The sequence below is a fragment of the Pyrgilauda ruficollis genome, unplaced genomic scaffold (genome assembly GCF_017590135.1).
Source record: "Pyrgilauda ruficollis isolate IOZ18807 unplaced genomic scaffold, ASM1759013v1 scaffold24, whole genome shotgun sequence".
NCBI classification, from domain to species: Eukaryota; Metazoa; Chordata; class Aves; order Passeriformes; family Passeridae; genus Pyrgilauda; species Pyrgilauda ruficollis.
Window position 1 is genome coordinate 17,724,458 of NW_024523648.1, and position 24,778 is coordinate 17,749,235.

Sequence of the window (24,778 nt, forward strand, 5' to 3'; positions counted from 1 at the left end):
TTTAAAATTTTCTATAATGTGCTAAGGAGATGCAGAGATAAAGCACTGATTCTACTTAATTTTACAGTTTAATTAGCCCTTATAATTCAGTTCAGTATATCTTACTTGTTCAGAGTCAGGATGAATTATCACCCAGCGCTGCTGTGTCAGGAGTCATCCTTTCTGTGCTGTCAGGCTGCTGCCCTCTTCTTCCTTTCAGCTGCAGTTTTTAATATCTTAAGTGTATTTAGCATGTGTGCATGTGTTTGAGGGAGGCGACAACACTTCACTTTTTGCCTAAGTTTCTAAAGAAATTAGTGCCATGCAGCAGTTTGAGGTGTCCAGCCTATCTTTCCATCCTCTCCCCTCCTGAACTGCTAAATAATTTCTGAACATGTTGGCCACTTTGAAACCACATTGAAGAGGTCACTAGGCTTCTGGGACAGCCACACTGCAGGTACATCTGCTGAAGGAAAAGCCATGCAAAACAGAGCTGGTGGACTTTCTGCTGGGCCACAGCCAGCAGTCACATCCCTGTGCCCTGCTCGGATGCCAGCCCCTGCTCTGTTGTGTCCTTGCTCAACATGAGATGTGGGGGGAGACAGGCTTGGGGGAGGAGAGAAAGGTCTATTGGGTCTTCTGCTTGGGAAGGAGCTTGCCTTTAGTCCCTAGAATCAACATAAGAAATATTTCCAGTTTTCTGTTTTTCATTAGCAGAGTTCATGCGTAAAGTTCTTGTTTTTCTTGAAATAAGCCTTTTTTGGTAGACAGTCTGTATCAGCATCGTTGAATATTTTTTTATTACTTTTGTGCACAGATAAAATGGCCAACACTAACTAATAAAAATGAATAAATTGAGCTGCTGTAGCGGCAGACAGTGTCACATGCAGCAGTGCTGGTCAGGTTGCCAATTTTCATTCAACTATGACCTGAATTCTGACCTATGGGTAGCAATAAATCACATGCTATATGAAGGCAGGGATGGACAGAGAAATTCAGTCTGGATAAGCCCAAAAGGAAACTTGATTTCTGAATGTTGCTGAGCTTTTTTTGTTGGTCATTGGTTCTGTGTTTTTTCTCATTCAGAAGCAGCTCTAAAAATTGCATTTTAACACAGCACTTTGATGTTACACCGTTCCCTTGTTCTTGGAAAATGTCTCTATAGCTAATAAACAATAGCTTACAAAAAGGAGGTAAATCTGGATGAATTAACTTTGTCATGTGAATAAGCTTTGTGTTTGAAAGCTGAAGCACACTCTGTGCTGGCAGCTTGTGTTTGGAAGCCTTACATGTTAGCTTGTTGATAATTTGGAAGGGCTGGATGATACGTTTACAATCTTTTTTTTTTGCAAATAAACATCATGCCTTGCAATAATTTAACCTATGTATGTGTATCTTTGGTCAATTGATTTGGAAATAGAATTAAACTTTTTTATAGACTGCCTGGAGGTCAGTAAAACCAGAGTGATTCTGTGATGCTGTTTTCATTGTCTTAGAGTCACGCGATTTTTGTCACAACACCCAGATTTTTTAGTAATTTGAGGATTATTGATTCTTCTTTTCTTTGGAACAAGTAATGTCACACAGTGTGTTCATGTTTTATAGAACTTGTCTATTGTGTCTGTTAACCATGATCCACTAGCATTTGAAGAGTGTTGGGCAAATGCATGGAGCTGGCATAACAAGATGCTAAATGTCCAGAACCCTTTGAATGCAAACTCAGGTATACTTTGTACAAAGAGCAGTAGTTGGGTCAGCTTGCACTGACTCTATCCAGCTCAGCTGTGGGAGGGATTGGGCTCTTTGAATGCCTTCTTGAATCAACATCTTGAAACAATGATTGCAGCCTAAGACTATCTATTAAAGTAATTTTATGTTGTGGGATTTTTTTCTCCTTTTAAAAAAATACACACTTAGGGAAATGTCATTAAAAATATGGTAGCAAAAAAAAAAAAGTTACCCTCTGGGTAAGCTGTTAAAAGTAGGGAAATGTCAGCTAAACTTGAGCATGGCCTTAACACTGTGTCTTTATGTATGTTCTTTATAATCTGTACTTTTTGCTAACACATCATGAAACACTTTCTACCATCATGTGAGGTCTGCCTTGTAAAGTACACATTTCATGAATGGCCACATGGTGCTGTAATCCCTCCTACATATTTTTTTTCCTTTTTTATGCTACCTTTTTTAATTATGTGAGTGTGTAATGATGCTTTTTAACTGTGACTTGATGGAAGGCTAAGCACAAATCTAATGTGCAGCTTGACCTTTATGTGATCTAAGCAGGGGTTTTTTCGGGTTTATTTTTTTTAAAAGCAATGCTTTATGGTAAGTTTTTTCCACACATTTTAAGATCATTTAGTTTAGAATTTATTCCCTGAGTTTTCCTGTGTTCTTTGCATAATAGGTTTTTTATCTTTCATTCAGCTAATAACATGATATTCTCAGAATAGAGATTGTTGCTTGAAATCTAGTTACTGGAGGTGGGGTCAGGCATAACTCCTCAATTATCCTGTTTTTACTGTTGTTCAGTTTCCATGCTTACATTCACACTGCAGATTACCAATTTGGGAGTAACTCGATTTAAGAAAGATGATGATTAGTCCAGAAGGGTCCAAAAGAGAATTAAAAAAATGATCAGAGATTTTAAAAATTTAAATTTACCTAAAATCACAGGAAAAGAAAAACAAATAGAGAAGACAGGGAAAGAGGGGACTGTCATAACACTTCTAAAGTTTTTTTTTAATTTAAAAGATTCTGCAGATATAAAGGCACTATGCAGTTCTTAATGAGTAATGATAACACAAGTGGTGGACTGGAATCGTGTCGAGTTCTAGATCAGACCTTTAGGAAAAGGTTAGAACAACAAGGACAGCAGAGCAAACACAGAATAGATTATACTTCAGGATTTTGAAGCTGGTAGTGGCAGTTGCATAGCTGATCCTGCCTTCAGACAAAAAGGTGGATGGTGACAGTTCTGAGTAATTTTGAAGCTTTTTTACCCTTGATAAATAAGTTTAAACCTGCAACTTCCATCTTTCAGAAAGGAAATGGAAGTCTTGGTTCTAAATCACCAGTAATAGAGAATCTGCTGCACTTGATAAATTCTTTCAATAGTGAAATGTTCTCCCCGATAGTAAATTGAGTTATTTTTACTCCTAATTTTTCAGAAAAGTACAATTGACTCCTTTTCCTTAGCTCTTAGAGTGCATTTGTCCACTATGTAAAGACTCATCAAATTTTTCACCTGTGTACTTTCATGTATAATTTCTTATACACTCTCATGCAATCAACTCTCAGCCTTCTCTGTATTTTTTCCCTTCTCATTCTCTTTACAAGTTGGAGGCTTTTAATTTTTTTCATCATTTTTATGATGCAGCATGAACTTTGTTCATGTTTTTCTGAAAATGGACTCTGTGAATGGTCGCATGAATGCTGTATCATGCCTTTGTTCCTCTCTCCTTCTGCTTCTCAGAAAAAGGGAAACTAGGATTATTATTCTGGCCTGTAAGGTTTCCCAAACTGCTGATAATATGTGGAAGTATGCATGTCCTTGCCAGAACTACCCCTTCCCTGTGAATATGCTCTGCTTCAGGTTCTAGATGCTTTGGGTTTCATTTGCCGTATTACAGTGCAAAATATTTTCTTACATCTTTCTTGCCTGTTGGTTCAAGTGGCTCTTTACCAGCAAACCACTCTCTTCATTATTCCCTCTTTTTGCAGCTTTGTTTTCTGAAAATATTACCACTTTGCACATTGGTTCTGAATCACAGATTATCACATTGAACTGTGTAGGTTCAAAGCCTCAAGTAGAGTGACATCCACAGTCCCTCTCTGACGGCAGATTTTCACATCTGCAACAAGGCAGCCATGTCATAACTTTCACTTACATTGATTTTTATATTCTACAGATTGCATATATGATACATACTGCTGAATTACAACGATTTATTTTTTTGTTACACACAGTTCACTGTATTTCAATTTCCACGTGGACATTCCTAACATTGATTTGTTCCCTGCAACAGCCATTTCCACAGGATGGCTGGAGTCACCCATACTCCCCGTGATAAATGTATTCATACAGGAAGTTGAATATGCAGTGCTGCATCGTTGCAGCATCCTTTGCATAATAATCTTCCTAAGAAATTGAGCCCCAAGATTTTATGCTAATGTAACTACCTCAGCCAAATCAGTGGTCTCATTCAATTTTGAAAATACATCTTTTCTACCTATCATGTTTGTTGATTTAATACTTTCCAAAGAGCTGTATCAGCTATTCTACTATTTGCAGGAAATTTATTGTAATACTTTGTAATTAGTTTTCCTATTCTTCTGTATAATGCATAACATTTGCATCTCTGAATTACAGTGAAACATTAATCAGAGGTCCAGAGAAATCCTGAGCCAGACCTTTGGAAGAAAGTCTTAAATACAGGGTATCTGGAACTAGGTGATTTTAATTAATGTGGAGTTTAGCTGCTGTTAGTCTTTTATGGAGAATTAGTGTTTAGTCTTTTATGGAGAATTAGTGTTTACTCTCTTACTTGTTTCCAGCTGTAACTTTGCATTACATAAATGAAACATAATTAGTATTTCCTTTACCTGGGACCCATGCAGGATACTTAACCGTGTTGGTGCTGTTCATTGTGAATTTATATATTGAACTTCTTTGATATCCTCAGGAGAATGAAAAATATAGGGTAGAAAAAAGACCCCAGTTGTTTAGCATGCATGACTGACTGACAAAATACAGCCTAAAATATTCTGGTAGATTTATAGGATAGGGAAGTAGAGAAATACAAGGCTTTACAGTATCTTATCTTTTAGCCATTCACTGGTCTGAGCAGCTTACTAAATAATTTCTAGAGGACTCAGTTGTATTTACAGGGATGTGACCCAGACACATCATTTCAGAAACTGAAATTTCTACTGTTGAAATCTCAGGTCCAGAAAGGGTGATTGATGAGGGGTGTGCACTATTTTACTGTTAACCTTGAACCACTGGGCATTTTGTATCCCTGCACACACCTCTCATTGAAGGGCAGGCCAGTCAAAGATCAAGTTTTGAAATGAAAATACTTATTTCATAGAATCATAGATCTGTTAAGGTTGGAAAAGACTGCTAAGGCTATCAAGTCCAACTGTTAACTACACTGCCAAGTGTAGCACCATTAAACCACATCCCTAAGTGCTGCATCTACATGTGTTTTTGAATGCTTCCAGGGATGATAATTACATCACCTGTCTGCATTGTTTGTTTTGTGTCTGGGATAAACTAGAGAGCGATAACAAAAAAGCAGACTGGCACACCTTTAAGTTCAGCTTGCTGAGGAGAGGCAGCCTAATTAGTATTCTACAAGAAAGGAAGAAGGCCTCATGAAGCCAAAGTTTTTCCTGAAGTCTGCTCTAGGTAGTCCTTGTACCAGTTCAGCTATGCCAGTACTGTTATGACTGAAATAACCGTGTAGGTGACATGGGTGCATCAGTAGAGAAATGCCCTATATCAACTCCACCAGTTCTAAAGAAAAGGTTGAAAGCATGACCAGAGCATGAGGGTGAAGGCTGCAAGAGAGGAACTACAGACAAGAGCAGGAAGATAAACTCTTGATTATGGAGGCTGGCAGTACCTCAGGCCATTCCTCTTTGCATCTCATCCTTGAGAAGGATCACTGGAGCATCCCAGAAGTGCCTGGTGCCTTGTGTGCAGGGGACTGCTTTGCACAGGTTCATGCTGATGCAAGATGTTACAAAAACTAATATTTCAAAATAAAAACTAATATTTCAAAATAACTTTTTCAGAAGATAAATATTGAGGTAACTGCATCTTATTTAAGTCCTAAAAAGCTGAAGGTTCTGTGTTAGTGCTTTTACATGATCTCCCTGTGAAGCTGTGCTGCAGGGCAGGTAATGGAGCTCTAACATAATTGCTGAGTAAATATGGCTGGGCAATTGTACTCTCAGCATGTGATTCTCAGTTGTATGGCACTGGAAAAGGAAACTGTGCTTCCTTTATAAGAAGGACACAATATTCCTGTTCCTATTAATATTATGTGGCTGTTGGTTCTTGTTTGCTTCCATTATACTGAATTTCTAGCAACCACCCTTTTTGTTTAAGGGGGAACAGTGTAAGTTAAAAGAGTAAGAGGCAGACAAAGTTCTTACAGAGACTAGGTTGGGAATCATCTTTTCCTTGAGGAGTTGTGCTTTGCCTGCAAGGATGAAGAAGCCATCTTCTGCTTGTGTGAAGAGTTTTGTATTAAATGCAAAGGCAGCAGCCTCCTGAAGTGAAATGAAAAATAATAGGAGCTAAGAGAGCCTCCATTTTAAAGCCAAGCAAATAGCTTTTGTTGATTTTCCCCCCCTTACTTGCAAGGAGTTTGTAAACGATTTTAAATTCAGATTTTGGTCATGTAGATAATAAAATTGGAATTCATCAGAAATGTGAAGGGGCAAGCTCACATACTTCTCAGGCTTTAGTTGTTTTTTGTTTATTTTTTCTTTTATTAAAAAAGACATAGGGGAATATATTATTAATGAAGCTAAATATAATTGATTGAAGCTTGCAAATACTTTTTTAATCAGAACTCCAAAAATGCACCTTCAACAACAGATCTGTTAAAACTAATAGGATTTACTAGTACATATCAAATAAATCAGGAGACATTAAGTACAGGAAGAATGTGGGAGTTGGTGTATCCATTTGCAGTGGTCTGGTGGAATGGTGGTATCCTGACCCACTCTGCCCAGTTGTGCCAATGTGCTGCTGGAGATCAGAACATTTGTGCAACTTCATGATGCGGGATCCAATCATGATCCCACTCAGAGAAGGTGAGTCTGCTACTGAGGCGTAGAAAATATGATCATGTCCCATTCTGAACCCTTCACAATAGGGGTTTAAGTGCAAATAAGGTGATGTGATGGATAATGAGGCACTTGTCTATTTTTTTGCAAGAGCACATTCATGTGGGAGTTGTTAATCTGAAAAGTTTCACTTGGGAGAGCATTTAATGTGTTGTGATTGATAAGTATCTAAAAATATGCAGAACATACTTGAACAAATGGAGCATTGATTTGCCCTTTTCTTCTTTAAATAGCTTAAGGTACTTGATTTTTTTTTCCAACTGTTAGGATTTTTTATGCTATGTGAGTGCTGCTTAGCTTCCACAAATTGAGTACAGTTCATAGAAACAAATGGCTGGAATTTGAAGTATTATAAACTGTGTTTAAAAAAAATGTACATTTGAATAAGGACCAGAACAGACTTGGTTTTTCTAATAATTTCTTGCTTGTTGCCTGGTGGAGCAACCCACAGCTGGGTGTATACCAGCTGTCTACATTGTGCAGAAAATCAGAAATTTGAGCTGTCCTGTGTTTGGGGAGGTGAGGAGCACGCACAATCTGCATTTTGGAAATGGAAGTTCCTCTGTAGCATTTGTGAAAGAGTGAACTCCCATCTCATCTGTCCTCTTGGGATGATTGAGCTTGTGTGAGTCTCTTTTCTCAGGGCTTTTGGTCCTGAATTTACTGTTCTCATGTTCAGAAACATGACCTTACCAGCAAAAGGGTGGGCTCTGGGAATATGGTGAGTTGGTTATGCAATCTCACTCCTCCTTTTACTTCAGAAAAGACAATATATGTTGAAAATTTCTAACAAGACCGCTATTAGCTGTCTGATTCTCATTTTTTGCTCTTCTGATGAGCGATTTAGGTTTAACATCCTCTGTGGAACCTGGGGCAGGACATCCCTGCTCTCTTGCTTCTATAAATCTTGTGATTTTTTTGCCTTTATCTTAAGACAACTTGCTGCTGTCATCACTTCTTACTCTCTACTGCTTTCCCTTTTCTTTGTCCTCCTCCACCCACCTCTGTCTTTTGGTTGTTGTTATCTGCGTCAAGCAGCAGGAGGATAATGTGTTCGGTAATTTAGATGCAATCTATTCTTTCCAGCAATTTTACTTGAAAAGTTTAGTTTTCAAAACTACCAGGCCAAGGAATCCACTCAAAGCTTTCTATTTGCGTAAATATTGTCAAAGCTTTATGCCCACATTGACCTGTGGTATTTGCAGGAATGCTTTTTTTTTTTTTTTTTTTTTTTTTAATATAGGATTTATTTCTGTATAAAGATAAAAAAGCAGCAAAGATTAGCTCAGAGAGGAATTCAGGGTAATTCAGAATATTTCACTTGCACATCCATGTCCAAACTGGGTTGTACACTAATCAGGAAGCAAGGAGCATATGCCTTTTTAATTGGATTGTTTTAAAATTTTATGCTGTCTGTGCAGTTTCAAATTATGGCAGTGATCCTGCAACACTGAGGTCAGTGAGATTACTGATAGGCATAGTTACTCATGAGACAAGCCTTTTTAGACTGTATTTGGGAGTCTGGGGAATCATGCAGAAGAAAAATCAGGTTTAAACTCGATGAGATTTTTCTCTTGTCTTTTACTAGAATTCATAATTTTAAACAATTTTGCTGCCTTTTAAATGTTTATGAGAAGCCCTGATCTTTTATTATACAAATTCAATTATTCATTGCCTCAAAAAGATGGGAAGAAACTGAGAGGTTTTTTTTAATTTGAAGGGTGTCTTCAGTTTTTTTTATCTAGTATTTTACATTTTAGAAGAAATTATATAAATTGTGACTCAGAAAATCATCAGAATAGCATTTAAATACTTAAATATGGCTATGTCCTCAAGCTCACAAAAATAAAGTATAAGCTAGTGCTTAAGTGTGAATTGTTCACTTAAATTGGGGAAACAGAGGGAGAACATAATCCATGTTCTTAGATAAGGAAAATTCCAAGTTGAATTTATCCTATGAACTTTCCAGTCCAGGAAGGTTTTATTTTATTCTTTGTCTCACAGAATTTGTAGTCCATCAGTCTGTTCCATTAATGTCCATTTTTTAATTTTGACCATGGAACAGTGTAAGCAGCTTCCCCTCTTTTTTTGTGGTTAGGCCTGCTCTCCTGATGCTGTGTGTTGATATAAAATATGCAGTCAGTATTTTAACATTTTGTAAATACAGTGTGGTCACAAACCTTCCCAAGCTTCTTTTTTCCTCCTTTGCTCTTTTGGTTTCCCAGCTGTTGAACTGAAGGTGTTAGCAGCAGGAGGTGCTTACGCTTAGCACCAGGAGGAGACATAGAAGAGGGTAAGGTCACGGTGGTGAAGTTGCTCTGGTCTATCTTCTCATCTTTAAGTTGCAGACATCTATGCTACATTTTGCTTATGTGCGAGCCTGGTCACAGCTGTTGTTACCTTTTCCTTTTCCTTGGACTTGCATGTACTTGTACTTGAGACTGATACTTAATTTCTTTTTTGAAGCAAGAATTTTCATATGGTCTTCAAAAAAAAAAAAAAAAGAAAAGTTCATGAAGTGCAGTACAGGGATAAGATATTGCATAACCATGAAATAACCTCAAATCCAGCCAGTGCAGACTGGGGATGAGGTTCTGCACAAGTTCCAGCAAATAAAAAGCTGGAAATACCATGCATATCTGTCAGTTCATCCAGAGGAAGCTTTTGGAAAAAAACTTTCAAAGTAAGCTGAAAATCCTTTGCACATTACTACACTTACAGTACAGGCAAAGGTGATCCAAGGGTGCCTTACAGCAGTTACTATTGGGTGGTGCCTGTTCTAACATGACTGCCCAGATAAGAAGTGTCTTGAGAAGAAGAAATGCTCATTCTCTGATTCATCTGCAGAAGGTTCTTCATCTGAAAACAGCAAGGAGAAAACTCAAGAAGCAAAACTGTTGATGCAGTGTAAAAAATGGTTTTCAACTAAAATGTTTGTAGTACACATATAGCTTAATGTGATTCCATATTTACTGTTCACCCCATAGATCTACATCTCTAGTTAGAAACTAGTTGTAAGATGCTCAGTTTCGCTCCTCACCTTGTAAAAGCTCTGAATTTCGGTAGGAAGTAATTTGAAAGCATTCAGATGAGAGATAATACGTGTGTGTGTGGAGCCTTGTGATGAGATTGACCCATTTTTCTTCCCACCAGGTTTGGAGGAGACCAGCCCGTGTACATCAATATTATTAGAGATCCTGTCAACCGATTCCTATCCAATTATTTTTTTCGACGTTTCGGAGACTGGAGAGGAGAACAGAATCACATGATCCGTACCCCCAACATGAGGCAGGAGGAAAGATACCTGGTATGTATAAATAAAAGGTTTTGATTACCAATTTCCCATCATTGTTATGTAGTGCTGTTATTCAAACTGGATGCGTGAAAAATGGGAGACTGAGGCATCTCCCATCTTGTGTTTTTCCTCTGCCTTCTCTTGCCTGCTCCTTAGTTTGCTCAGCTTTACTGTGCAGAGTGTTGCCAATGAATTCAGTTTGATCTTGAATAAGCTGACAGCAAGTTCCAGATTTCCACCACTGAATTACGGTCCTTACACTTAGCTGGATTTGCACTGCATAGTAATATAATAATTCTGCCTATATTTATCACTGCACTGTGAATATTCAGACAGATTTTTAGGTTCAGACTATGTCTGTAACTCTGCAGCCTCAGAAGAAAATTGAGGAACAGAGCAATTCAGGGAGCTTAATTCTCTAATGTTCTTGCTAAGTTGTTTGTAATGCTCTTTACACCAGGGCTCTAATCTCAGTTCTTGCTTTGGTTTTGCTGCTTTTTGTCTTTTTTGAGTTAATATAATGGCAATAATGCTGAATAAGCTATTCATAAGAAGTTTTAAATTGTACGACTGCTGAACTGTCGTAGCACCTGCCAGCTTTTGTTGCATACCAAGGTCCTGTGGCAGTAGGTGTTGAATGAATGCTAAATAAGAAACTGAGAAGCTAGGAAGGTGGCTAGTTTGGTTTATATTGATCGCTTTGCATGTACACAGACACCTCTCAAAAAAGGCAAAATGGTGGAATTACTTCTTGCTCTCTCTCTAATACAGATCCAGTTGGATTGGACTCAGCTTTCAGGCATGCTTGAACTGCAGAGAGTTCAATGAAACAGCAGTGACAGGACAGCTTGATGGTCTGCTATGAGATCTTGCAAGCCAGACATAATGTCAAAACAAGATGTGTCTGTGGCTTTTGGAGGACAGAGGATGTTTTTGTGAGGTTTTGAAGAGGCAGTAGAGTACAAGATGTCATGAGCCATAGAGAACACAGCTCTGAACAACTGCCACACAACACCTTTCAGCCCTAGCTGAAGTTACATGAATCCAGGGAGGGCTGGGTTTTTTCCCATGTTACAGAGCTGTTTAAATTTCATTTGTCTTCTGTTTTTGGTCATGCAAAGCCCTGTGAACAGACAAACTTGTGCATTATGAGTAATTGAAGGGGGAGGTATCAGTTAGGGGGAGTGTAACTGTCTAATGGCCTTAAGTTTAATGACATCTCCTATACAGGTATAAACTGTGAAGGGTTTCTTATTTGCTATGTGCCTATAGATCTGAAAGAGGTGCCTGTGTTGGCTGGGTGTGTCTTGACCTCCTGTTGCAGAGCTGGAAAGTTTTGCATGTCGTGTGTGTATGGACTTCTGCTTCATCGTCTCTGAATGGGACAAGAGGGTTGAGGAAATTATTGATTGGTAGGGGTTTTTACTGCAACTTTATAACACTACTACATTTTCTTTTTTGGAAATGTTAAAAGTGAGTGCTAGAGCCTGTACTTTACTTTGAGTGCCTTCTCATTTGAAGTGCAGTGATTGGCATCTCTTATGACTGACTCTGTAAAACCTGGTATTATTTCAGTACTGACTGTGCAGCTTAAGACATGATATACATATAGCCAGTGAAATTTTACTTCAAGCACAACTGAAACAAATAGATCAAATTCATGTTGTCTTGGTTTAAAAACTAATAGAAATTACCTTGCATTTTCATTGGTGTTGGTATGTTCTTTAAGAAGTTAATTGTTTATATGCATATGCAGATATCTATGCATACACAGATCAGTACAAAAGCTATAATGAAAAATAAATAAAAAGTATCTGACTGAGGTCAGTAATCATTTTGTTCAAAAGGCAGTTTCTTGTTCTGAGGCACCATTAGCATCCTTAATAAAAACTATTTTTGCATTTTCTTTTTGATTTTCTCTGTTGGTAAGTCAGTTTAGAATCCTGGAAACATTTTTGGAACCTGTTTTCCATCCTTCCTTGGCAGACTTTGGCAGTCACTTGCACTGCTCTGAGAGAGTGACAGTAACACATAGGTCACTTGCCGGTGAAATTATTGTCATGAAAGCCACTCATTCTGAATTTCTTAAAATTCAGGTATTGGGGATTTTTGAATCGTAGCTTCAGAAATCTGCAAAACCAATTGTCCGATCTAGCTATGAAGAGAGTAAGCAGCTGGTTTTACCTCTGAGCATGAGCCAGTATGACACTTTAGCACAGGACTGATGGGTGGCCTCATTGCAGGTCTTATAACTTGCAATTCTTCCCTAATATTCTTTTAAACGCAAAACTTGAAACATTACTCTTTTTTTACTGGGGTCTGTTTAAGGATAAACTTGGATTTAGCATATTAAATAGTTTCAACCTTGATCATAATATTAAACCTAAGTTGTTTGGGATGAGATGTGCCTGACCATGAGCAGATACATGAAAGCAGTGGGAGGATATGAGCTTTTACTTTTCTTCTTCCATCATGCCTCAGATCGACAGCCAGGAAAACACTTAACTGCTAATTGGTCCATGACACTGAGCTCATTGCTGGAGTACTTGAGAAGCCTTGTGTTGATAGCAGTTATAGACTTACAAAATGGACTAGATAAACTTTAAATATTACTTTTCTGTTTTACCAGAAAACCAGGATTTGCCAGGGTTTGCAGGCAAAAGATATGTGTCTGGAAACGGGGTCTTAAGAGCCTAATTATGCTTTTATCAACCACAATGTTCTTGGTTTCCTGTCTCTTGGAAGGTGGTATGGGCAACTGGGAACCTTTCCAGGCCATCTTGGCGTCTTCATCAACAGCTGCCAACACTGGCCATCTCCACTGAAAAGCTGAGGGCAGCATCCATATTCCCTCAAACTGTAGTGTGAAGGTGTGGGAGTTCCACTGCTCTAGAAAGCAGGCTCTTAAGGGTGGAGAAGCTTTTTAAGATCAGGTTTTGTGTCTGATGAACTCCAGGTTGTGATGCCCTTGATGTGGAAGCATTCTCTCCCCTCAATTCTGATCCTTAAGAAAAAAAAGGAGTTGAAAAAAACCCAAACTATCTTGAAGTCTTGTAGTACCTTGCATGCTGTTTTTTTAACATTGAAAATCTGAACTGCTGACGTTGCAAAGGTCAGAAACAGAGATGGAAATTTCCGCTGTTCACTGATCATTTGAAATTTTCTCTGAATTGAGCTTCAGGCTTTGACTTTGTTCCAGGAAACACAACCATTCATTCAGAGTCAGATAAATTGTTCTAAACATTTTGGTAAATGTCTGTGTTTATCAAAATTTAATTGAAAGTCAGGTTAGAAAGCAAGCCTTTTATTCATGAGTCAGATACAGCAGAGGCAGCTGCTGCAATGTGCGACTTTTTACCCATCCAGCTCCTTGCCCTGACCTGTCACTTTCACTGCTGGAGTGAGTTATTGTTACTCACCTGAAGAAATCACTTCCAAGCTTCCCCCAGAACAAAAAATAGTGGCAGCATGGTAGTGTGGAGTAAGGCAGAGAGGTAATTAATGGTGAGCACCTTGAGCCAAGCCTCAAGCACACTGATATGATTGTCAGCTCTACATTATGGTCCTGTAAGATGAGATAAATTCACAAAAATTAATTTGAATTAATTGTAGTGAATGTGTTTCAGGTTGAACTAGAGTTCTTAGAGTAAATATGCCTCAGTAAAGCAAGCAAACCCTTATCAGTGCAGTTGTGAGTGCTGCAGGTACCAAGTAAAAGAAAAACATGCCTGAGATGCGATTTAGTTCAGGGCTTGAAAGTGCAGAAGGTAGGAAGCACCCCTGATGAAGAGGGACTACTATAATATTTTAATGCTTTATATTAAAATTGTTCCTTCCAGAAGACTTGTTTGTAATTATCTAGTGTTTATTACAGCTTCAGTTTGAGATACCAAATATAAAAAAAGGCATGTCTAGGGTTTTTATATTTTCTTAATACTTGGTAAAACTTTGATCTAAGACTACGAAGACTGAATGAGTGTTTGAAGCAGCATGGGCTGTGTGTTGTTGCCTGAATTGCAGGAAATCCAGTTACATGGGATTCTGATCTCTGTTAGGCTCGTGAATACTGTGACTCCTAGCTCACTCCAGTAAAAGATTTCTGAGCTAATGTATCATAAGTGAGAACTTTTGCATTTTAAAAATCATTCAGTAAAATAAAAACTTGTCACCTTCCTATAGGATATTTCAAATTTTCATTATAATTAACAGTTACATTTGCACAGCATCTCTGGGTGGCTCTGTGTAGTTTTTCAACTTCATCTCTGAAAATAAATATGCTTTTCTCAGCAAAGATTAAAAATATTCTAACAATATTCAGCCTCATTTATGTTAAAGATTACTCATGGAAGTGATCCCATAAGGGAGCAGTTGTCCTTTTGTCTCTTAAATGAAATGCTAAAATAATTGTTAAAAGTGTATTAGGATTACTTTAAAGGAGAGAAGCAAAATTCAAGTGATGTCAGGGAAATTTCAAATCAAATTTCTTATAATAGGGAGAAAAATTCTTTTTGCAACTTTAGCTTTTATGGCTAAATACTTAAACTAATGTTTTTTAGATTACTTCATAAATGTCAAACAAAATAATAAGAAAAGGTGAATGGGTAAACAAGACAGAACTTTTTTTTAGTCTTGAATCTTGAGAATTTCCTTTTATGATTTCCATGGTTTTCATTAATATAAGAATATTCACTAAATATATTTAATTGGTTTTATTATTTAGATCCTCAAATTTCTATCTACAATGAAAAATATTCTTTTACCAATTATCAGCTGGTTTTCAGACAACAGCTGGCTGTCTTATTTCCTATGTTTATCTGCATAATACCCTGGGTAATTATATTATGAATTGTCATCAGCAGTTGCCATCAGTTGTCATCACTGAGCTTTCTCCTTCATGACTTCAGATAAGTTTCCTCAAGCTTTTCAGTTGCCAGACACGTGGCCTGCAGGAGAGACCATGGTATGGAGCCCGTGCCTTCATCTTCTGACTGTCTCTCTCGTGAGCGTGTTTCTCTATAAAAGAAAAGGCTGGGAGAGAGTTACCTGCCTGCAGATTTGGTGCAGTGAGGCAGCAGAGGGTTCGTGACTCTGATTTTCCTGTCGAGGACCTCGCAAGAGGGGCTACCACTGTCTGTTGACTGAACCTGGGAAATTTTGGGGAGGCTGTGATAACTTGGTTAACATTGTTTAGACTGAGGCGTGCAGAGGTTAAAATTATTTGCCTTTGTCTGTACAGTGCATACCAGATATCGAGGAGTTAAATATATAAATTAAAAAGAACATTTTTCACTTACTGTGCTCTGAGCAGTAGTTAAGAAACTAAACATTTTGTGCCCTCTGTTTTCCCTGACATAGCCCCATACACACAGTAGTCATTTTTCTGCCTGTGTTATTATGCACTGGTGCTGAGGTGGTTTGAACTGGTCACTGGACGTGCTGCAGTGCAGCCTTGCAGCTGCAGGTCGGGTTTGGGGATCACACAGTAGCAGGAATCCCTGCGCCTGGGACGGGGCTGCCGGAGAGCGCTGCTGAAGCACAGCCACCTGTCAGCTGACCCAATTAGAACAGTTTGCTGCTTCTTCCCTCTAATGAGTGCTTTTAATAGTCTCCAGCTGTTCCCTTTTGCTGCATTACCTCTTCACAGCAAAATTTCTGGCCCATTTTTGCAGCTCTTCATCTATTGTGTGTGCTCTAAAGCACCATTTTCCCCTTAGATTCTCTCATTTTGTATTAATAATTTATTGAACCACAAAGTTAATGGTAATTCAGACCTCAGCTGGAGGAGGGACTGATTAAACAACTTAGAAACATAATATTAAAGGAAATATTTTCATGGCTGACATTTACTTTTCAGTGACTTTAATTTACAAACCAATATTTTTTTTAATGTTCCCCTGTGGAGTTTGCATTCCAAACATTGCAACATTATGCATTTTTACAAAAGCAAGAAAATGTGCTTTCCAAATCTGTTTTCATTCAGTAGTCTGAGTCAATTGCACATACTAAATATGCAATATAGCATTGGTTAAGATTGCAACACTAAAAACTTCCACGTAATTCACAGTACATACTTACATTCATAGAAAGTGTAAGATTGATACCATGCCTTTATTATAATGATGCCATTCTCCTTTTTTGTGGAGACAGGATACAGGATAACAACAATATATTGCTTCAGAATGTAAAAAGGTGAGGGGTCTTTCCTTGCAGAGTTGTAGTGGTCTGAAAATTTCTGGCTGTTGCAGTTTTTAAGCAACTGCACAGAAAACCAGAAACCAAGCAGCAGAAGAGGTCCCAGTGCTAAGTACCCACAATCTTATTTAAGTGTAACATTATTACAGGGTCTTACCATATGCTGTGTTTCGGTAGCACTTTTTAAGACATTTATATACATAAGAAATTATGATCTTTTATTAAGGGACCTTGCTGTATTAAGTTTAAAATTATGAATTTTCATTTTTATGGTGATTTTACCAAGTTTTTTATTTGTGCCTTCTGAGCATGAATACAGGACAGCTCTTGATATTCTCTCTTGTGCTGCTTTTTGGGTTTTATGTGTTGTGGTAGCTTGGGGAAATAGTTTTCTTTAGCTTCTCTATAGGAAGATCCTGTTTGTAGAGTGGAAAATCCCAACCACAGAACAAAGATTCTAATATATTGATGCCAACTTTTTAATGGCATGTAAACTGTATAAGAGAAAGAGGGTATGTCTGTGTTATATTTTAAGAAGATATATTTTTGGACCATTGAACAAGAACAGAAAAGAGCATTCTTGTGCAGCCCAGGGACAATAGCCAGCCTTGCCTTCAGTGAAGGCAGGAAAGCAGTTCGTGGGGTGTAATCCTTATTTCACTTAGAAACTGATGGACTGTGACAAGCCTTTTGCAGGGTTAGGAGTGACATCTTCTCTGTGTGTTTTGGGTGATTCTATCATAGCATCTGCTTGTTTCTCAGTAGCAGTCAAAAAAGAGAAACCAAAAGCAATAGAGAGCAACATAGAGAACTTCATTGTGCATAAATCTCCAGTGTGTCGGCACTAGACTACTTTCATTTGACATTTGTGACTTCCTCTCCTAGGGTATTTCCTCCCAAATTTGCCCTAAACCAGGACACCTCCCATTCCCAAAATGGGATTGAAAGAACCAGAAAACACAAATGGGTGGGAGAAATGATTAAATAATTTCCATATGAGGAATGACAAAGGTTAGGGCTCTTGAGGAAGAAGTAAACAGGGGAAAGGAAACGAGAAGACAGATTTTTGGGAGGCGTGAAAAAGCAGCCTCAAGGATGATTGCTTTTGAGCTGTTTCAGTGTAAGACTAAGAGAAGTTTACAATTGGAATGGGTAGTTGCTGGATCCAGTAAAAAATAGAAAATGCAATGGTTTGGACAACACGTAATGAAGCTTTGGAAGTCTTTTCTCGTCATTGTTGTGAATAAGTTCTGATGTATTCAAAAAAGAAATATTTTAGGAAACATTTCTTTACAGAGGGAGTGATCAAGCACTGGAACAGGCTTCTTAGAGAGGTGGTCGATGCCCAAGACATGTCAACGTTTAAGAGCGATTTGTACAACGCCCTTAACAACACACTTTAACTTTCAGTCAGCCCTAAATAGGTCAGGCAGTTGGACTAGATGATCCTTGTAGGTCCCTTCCAACTGAAATATTCTATTCTATTTTTAAAGGTTCAACAATGTAGCCCCCAGGATCTGTTAATTACCAAAGCAACACTTCTTCATCAGAAAATATCTGATCAGTAAAAATCTAAATCCTCAGGGGTACCCAGAAAAAGGTCCTGTGTGTATGAGGTAAATGTTCCTCATAGCCAGTAGTGATTTTCTGAAATTGGTTTCTGCTCTGGGTAACTCAAAAGCAAACTTGGAAATTACATGCTTACAAGTGAATTCTCCTACTAGGTGGTTTATATAAGGTAGTTACAGTTATAGACATCTCCAGTTGAATGTGTTGTTTCTTGACTTTAAAATAGTTGACTGTTCTTGGGTATATGCCATTGTGGCTAAGACTTGCTTGTCTTACATCTCTGCCAATCAAATTATTTTTTGTAAGTTCCAAACTGATGCTGAAGCTATTAATTGTTAACACTGTCATGACTATTCTCAAATTTATCGTTAAAAGCGAAGATAAAAATGCAGTTAAAGTATGAACTGCATCCAAATTTTACATTGTGGACTGTAATAGTAAAGGTATCAGAAGAGAAGATGTAAAAATCCTTCAAATAGAGGGATAAAACATTTGTCTCAGTGCATGCTGCTCAGAAATGCAAAGTTTCTTTGGTCTGATGTTTCAGTATGGGTGAATTTCAAGGGTTTGATAATTTTTGTAAGCCTCAAGTTGACTATTTGCATTTTCAGTTCTCACGTACTTTGTTAATGTGAAAGTAACAGGAACACACATCAGCAGATAACACTTGCATAATTTCCAGTAAGGGATGATTTAACAATTATAACTAGCTGACAAGTAACTATTTCAGGTGAATGAAAACAAGAGGATCTGTGTGTGATATGAATGTTATCTTCAGCATAGTCTAGTATTTTGTGCATTATGAACCCAAAAGCAGTGTTTAGTCATCAAATAAAACTAATTATTGATTGATATCTTGTTTGTTTTATTTTGGAATGCAATGGTTTTTAAATCTGGAATATTTTATCATCCAGAAAAAAAAGAATGCTTTCCATTTCTGTTAGTGCAAATTTTTTAAAAATTATTTTTAAAGTTACAGCTTGTACATGGCATAAATAATGGAGATGGGGCATTGACCAGCAAATAGTGTGTCTTAAAATTATTATATAATAATGTATATTATGTGTGTATGTGTGTGTGTTTAGGAGTAGGAGACAAACTTTTTGAAATTATGTTTAACTAACAATTTTTTTGAAGACTTGTCTAATGAAATCATGGTAGCTGTCCCTAGAAAACCATACTATAAAACCTCCAAAGTAGGAAGGTTTTATACTCCATACTATAAAAACTCCTTGCTAGGAGTTGGCCTTCCCTGTTTTCTTTTCCTTGTTGCGTTATGCTTTAACCACCTTAAATGAAAACTATTTTGTTGGCAGTAGGATGGGGAAGGAAACTGTAGAACCTTTTACTCCTCCTGACAGAGGAAGGACAGAGAGAGACAGCCCTCTCTTACTGCCAGCATATTGAATGTGTTCAGGCTGTGGCATGATAATGTAATTTCAGGCAGTCAGATACTCACTTCACTCTGTAGGTGTCAAAACCTGCAGGAACTGACAACCCATGAAAATAAAACTGAATTTATTAGCCCATTTTATTCCTTGTCTGTCATTCTCCTTCCTCTTTCGATTTTGTGATTTATACCTAAGTTTTCTGGCTGTCAGAGCTGCCAGCAAAGTGAAATAAGCAGAGATCCTGATCTCTAGAACTTCCTAGCTAAAGAAAAGCTGAAGCTTTGAGGTGGTGGATGGCAAGGAGAGTGCAAGGCGGTAGAATTAGGAGAACTGCCCGCCCATGCTGCGTGGCTGACGTGGTGAGGGATAGACATGTCTTTATACAAGCATCCAAAGCTGTCCTGAGCCTTAGGTGTTTGTTGACAACAAAATATTTTCCTATCGTGTAATTTTTTGGTGGTGGTGTGGACTCTTCTGTTGACTGCAGGATGGCTGGGTCACACTTGTCAATTCTGTATTTTTAAGACTGAAGTAGTTTATGTTGAAATCATATGGAAGCAGAGATGGCATTTTCTGGAAAAAAGGGACATCAGTGCCCAGACATACTAAAGACTTAGTTTATTCTAGTTTTTCTGAAGTTTTAAAGGTTTATTATACCCTGCAGAGTAAAATCCTGTGCCTTATCCCGGTCCCAGCTCACAAGGACCCCAGGCCCTGCTGAGCACTGTGTGCTTGCTCCTTTCTGGTGGCACCAAGGCTCATGTCTGTGGAGCTGGGGGACACGTGGGGTGCCTGAATATCCTGTGAGACACATCTAGCTGCTTGTCCCACTAGGGAGGTGTCAGGTTCTTCCCAGCCAGCCCACCCAGCAGGGAAGGAACCCTTAATACACAGCAGTGAAGATGAAAGACAGAGGTGCAAATTTAGGTTTTGTTTCTATCTCATTACAGAATGAATAGATCTGAACTGGGGAATAGTCTGCCTAAAAATCTGGTGCTGTCTGTCTGTTCTTGCTTTGTTTGCTTCAGTATGTTCCTGTGATGGAGAGATGGGTGTTTGTGTTTCTCCAAAAACAACCAAATACCATAGGTTTGTGTTGGCAGATGGATTGTAATGCTCTCTCTGGTTGCTTAGCCCTGCCTGGCAAGTGGCTGCTGTGTTTTCCCCTCAGGAGTGCTCTTCAGGTGTCAGGTGTTCCAGAAATCAGATTTTCCTTCCTGGCATAAAAGGTATTGCTACAGTTGCTCCTCTCCCTCTCCCTCTTCCTCTCCTCCCCTCCCCTCCCCTCCACATTTTTTCATTAATAATCAGTCAAGTTAAGAAGGGTACTACTGCCAGGAAATTATTTTTTGTTGCCTTCCTTGTAATTCCACCTTATTTATATAAATAAATGTAAAAAAAAAGCCCCAAGAAACAGGCATTGTCTGTTTCAAACGTGGTTTTGGATTTTGCCTTAAGATGGCTAATTGAAGTTGAATTACCTTTTTCAAAAATACATGTCCCTGACCAGTTTGCTGATGATATTACATGGTTGTGAGTTATCAGGGATGGTGGGTTCATGTCTTGAATGAAATGATAACTCCATACTTTCAGGATAAGCAGTAGACCTGCTGTGTCAGCTGAGAAAATACATTCCCTGTGTAACAAGGTAGTGAAATTCTCCTTTGGAGTAAAAGCAGTGTTCATTTTTTCTGGCTGTTATTCCAAGCATTACTTTTTTTTTTCCTTGTTTGCTAGAATTTTCAAAGCTCCTCTATCCCTTGTAAATAAAGCTGCTTTACATAAAATCAAAATCAAACTGTCCAAAAACCCCAACCAAGGGTGTTAAGCTGATTGTTTGTTGTTCTAGACTCTGGAAAATGGACTGCCATTGTTTCAGCAAATCTGGCTACTGCTCAGTGAGTTATTGAATCACAGTCTAGTCAGGTTACCTTGAACACAACTTTTTTTCCTATGAACTCTGATCCAGGCAAAGCCAGCCACTATTCATAACTGAGCTTGTCAAGAGTAATTTCCTTTTTCATGGGGAAAAATCCACTAACTAGTGGCAAATAGGAAACTTTCCATGGTGAAGATGGATTGTTAAATGAGATTATTATTTTCTTCAAAATTAATTTTCTGTTCTCTTTGAAAGGAAAAAAGAAAACTAAAATGTTCATCAGTGGCTGAAGGAAAAAAAAAATTAAAATTTCTTCAGAATGTAATCCAAAGAGATTATGTCTTTGATAAAAAGAAAGGGAGGTGAGAGGAAGCATATTTGACACTTTTTTTCTCTTCCTAACAGATTTATTAACCTTCATGATTTTATACTTGATCTTGTGGCTTGCTGAGCTTTTTGAAGCCATAGCACCTGAGATTAAGGCATTGAGAGGTTCTGGGTTTCTGTGTAGGGAGGGGAGTATGGTTTTTTCTTTCATAGTCGTAGAAAAGAATTTCAGCAGATGACTGAAGATTAAAAAAGTAAAGAAAAATTGCAAATAGGAACATTATTTATGCCTCTGAACCTTGTAATTTTAGGAGGTTTTTAATATTGGTCTTGTCAGTATGGTGATAGTCTTGTCAAGCTGAAAAGTGGAATCAATATGTTCCATTTTGTGTATGCTATTCAGAATGGCAGTGCTATGAATAATGCACAATATTAGTAATTTTCCAGAAACGCATTAGAACTGTGCAGCAAGGGGAAGATTTTAACTGGGGAAATTAGATAGGGGCAGCAGAGCAGAAACCATCTCAAGTTGTAGCAGCAGGGAAGCCACATGCAGAAGCAGTATGATTTTCTTCTCTGCTCTGCAACTCTTTTTCCATTTCAGCCCTGAGAGATGAAGGGAGAGATTCCAAGTCAGTCGACACTAGGCAGAAGACTGATAAGAAGGTAAAATTAGCCCACAACTCAAACTTCTAGCTGTTTTCTCACTATTCAACAGGTTTGTGTTAAAGTGCCAACACCAATGTGGTAGGTCAAGCGGACATAAAAGACATTTAGACCTTGGTACAATGAGGAACTTTTTTCTTAAAGGTCAGTACTGTGGGTTTTGAGATTTGCCATCTGACTTAAAAAATGGTCAAACCCAAAGAAATTTATAACATGTACTGTATGATGAATCATATATTTTCTCTTTTTTTTAAATTCAGAGGTCAGCTGCAGGATTATTTTCCTTTTTTGCTAGACAGTCTATTTGATGTGACTGGATTATTTCAGGGACATATCAGGAGCTGTTGGATACAGCTTCTCTCCCTTTAATTTCAGTAAAAGGGAGTTGTATCACAGAATTTGTGACACCAGGTAGTCTAAGTTATAACTGAGCAGTATGTTGAAATAAAAGATGCATTAACTAGTGAGTGGTTATTTTCTTAAATGAGAATTTTGCTCCATCTGCAGATTAGGAGAAGCTTAATAATTTTTAAGAATTATTTCTTTCGTCATGCCTGCAATAATTTTTTTCAATTTGTGGAGCATATCTTTCCTTCTCCATCTCTTCACTCTCTTCACTCTCTTATTTTGAAGATTTTTATTGCAGAAAGTAAATATTTTCCTCCCCAAATCTTGTCACATGAGGTCCTATTAAAAAAAAAAAAAGCAAATGGAATGATCTCTTTGGTTTGTTTTGCCTCTTTTTGGGATGTATGAAAGCAATAATATCTAATGCTCATTGATAATTAAATTAGGTTTTTTTTGGCTCATGGATTTCTTTTATGCGGTGATATATTTAGTATACATAACTCTGACATTTGTTCTAATAAGCCTCTTTTAAACCTTTATATTGTTTAAACTACTTTTGTGGACCTTTGCTAAAAACAATGTGTAATGCTAGCTTCAAGATGTTGAGGCATTCATAGAACTTAATTGTGTTTCTGTTAATATAAGCATTTTTGAGGTTTGGGGTAAAATCTGCTGAGTATAATTTCTTTGTATCCAGTCAGGTTTTAAAGGAATGGGAATGTTTGACCTGGGAAAGAAAATGGGAGAAAAATGTGAACTACAGAAATGTCTCATTATTAAAATGGCCTTTTCCATATTGTAGGAAATGTGATATTTTGAAACATTTAAATTCCTTGGTAGCTGTGGAAATGGTATTGTGTCATATGTGGAGGTGTGAACTTTCTGCATTAGGCCCTTCTTGAGACACAAGCACCATCCAGCCCAGCAGGGGAAGCCAGTACAAACTGGGGGCAGGGTAAAAAGTGCTTCCCCTTGAGTGTTCTCCCAGGTTCTGACATCCTTCAGCTCACCAACAGACATTGCTGCCATATCTGTGTTTAATAGCCCTTGATAGAGCTCTGTTCTATAAAAATATCACTTCTGTTGTGATGTTGTTGTTATTCTTTTGGTGATTTGGGTTTTTCTTTTTAAATCCCATTACATCCTTGTCAACCAGAGTATCGTGTAGTAGGGATCTATGATTTTTAATGCTGAATGTCTTTCAGCATTATAGAGTCCTTCTGTATCTCCTTGAGGTCAGATTTCTTATCTGCTCCCATTAATAGTCCCAGAAAAAATTTGCTACTTCACTGTTAACCCTTCTTTGTTATTCTCAAGAATTGTCTCAGCACAGGTGCTTTGCAACCTCACTCAGTGTCTCATTTCACTAAGAAAACCAGCTGGTTTTTTTCCTGCCTTTAGCTTCCTGTCCTTAATCATCCTATCCTTTCTTTTTGTTTCCCTTTGTTTTGTGCTGGGAACAAAGGATGTTTATTACATCTTCAGTGACTGCATTAAAGACCTGTTGCCAGATAGAGGGGCTTTTCTCCTGCTGCTGGTTCTTCATTACAGTGTTGTCTAATACTAGCTAGGTTCTGGCAATCTTCTGTTTATTTTATCCATTTTTTCTAAAGTGTCTTTGACTGTCACTTCAGTTCAAGACTTTTTCCTGATTTATGCTCTTTCCAGAGAGCCCTTTTCTGTATGTGAACAACCTGGTGGAGAGGAATCTGTCGCTGCCCATGGCAGGGTGGTTGGAACTAGACATTTGCTCTTTAACTTCCCTTCCAATCCAAACCATTCTATGATTCTGTGATGCCCTGTGGTTTTTCTTGTTACATGATTTTTCATTCTGGGTGATCTGGTCATGCATATTACTGCTCAGTTGTGAGCAGGACTTGCTGTTAGTACAGGTCACAGAGTCTTAGTATTACAGTATACTTGGCTGGACATGGATGCTTTTGACCTTAAAAGAGTGGTGTATTAGCGAGGTGATGATCCACAGTGTTACATGATTATTTCCTCTGTATTTCCTCCAATCTGTTTTTTTTTTTTTTTTGATGTTTTAGCCCAAGTGGTTTCTGGGATACAGCATTTCAAGCTAAACAGAAGAGGCTGGGTTCCAGGAGCCAGAAATGTGAAATGATTCCTTAATTCCCTTCATGACACTGCCCTGTTCAGTGAGAACTTACTAGGGCACTGGCAGGGTCTTTTCTGGTTTTACTGAAAAAGCCTAAGTTAAAAATGGTTCTGTTTTAGGACTTCTGAAAAATTGAAGAGAGTCCAGAA

The 24,778-nt window shown here is 38.0% G+C and overlaps 1 protein-coding gene across 1 annotated transcript in view; it reads left to right on the forward strand.

Moving 5' to 3' along the window:
• UST (uronyl 2-sulfotransferase) overlaps nucleotides 1-24,778 on the forward strand; it is a 153,178-nt gene that overhangs the window by 85,430 nt on the left and 42,970 nt on the right. The window contains exon 5 of the mRNA XM_041469769.1: nucleotides 9,997-10,150. Within this exon, the coding sequence (XP_041325703.1) occupies nucleotides 9,997-10,150 (154 nt within the window). The remainder of the gene's footprint in view (nucleotides 1-9,996; nucleotides 10,151-24,778) is intronic.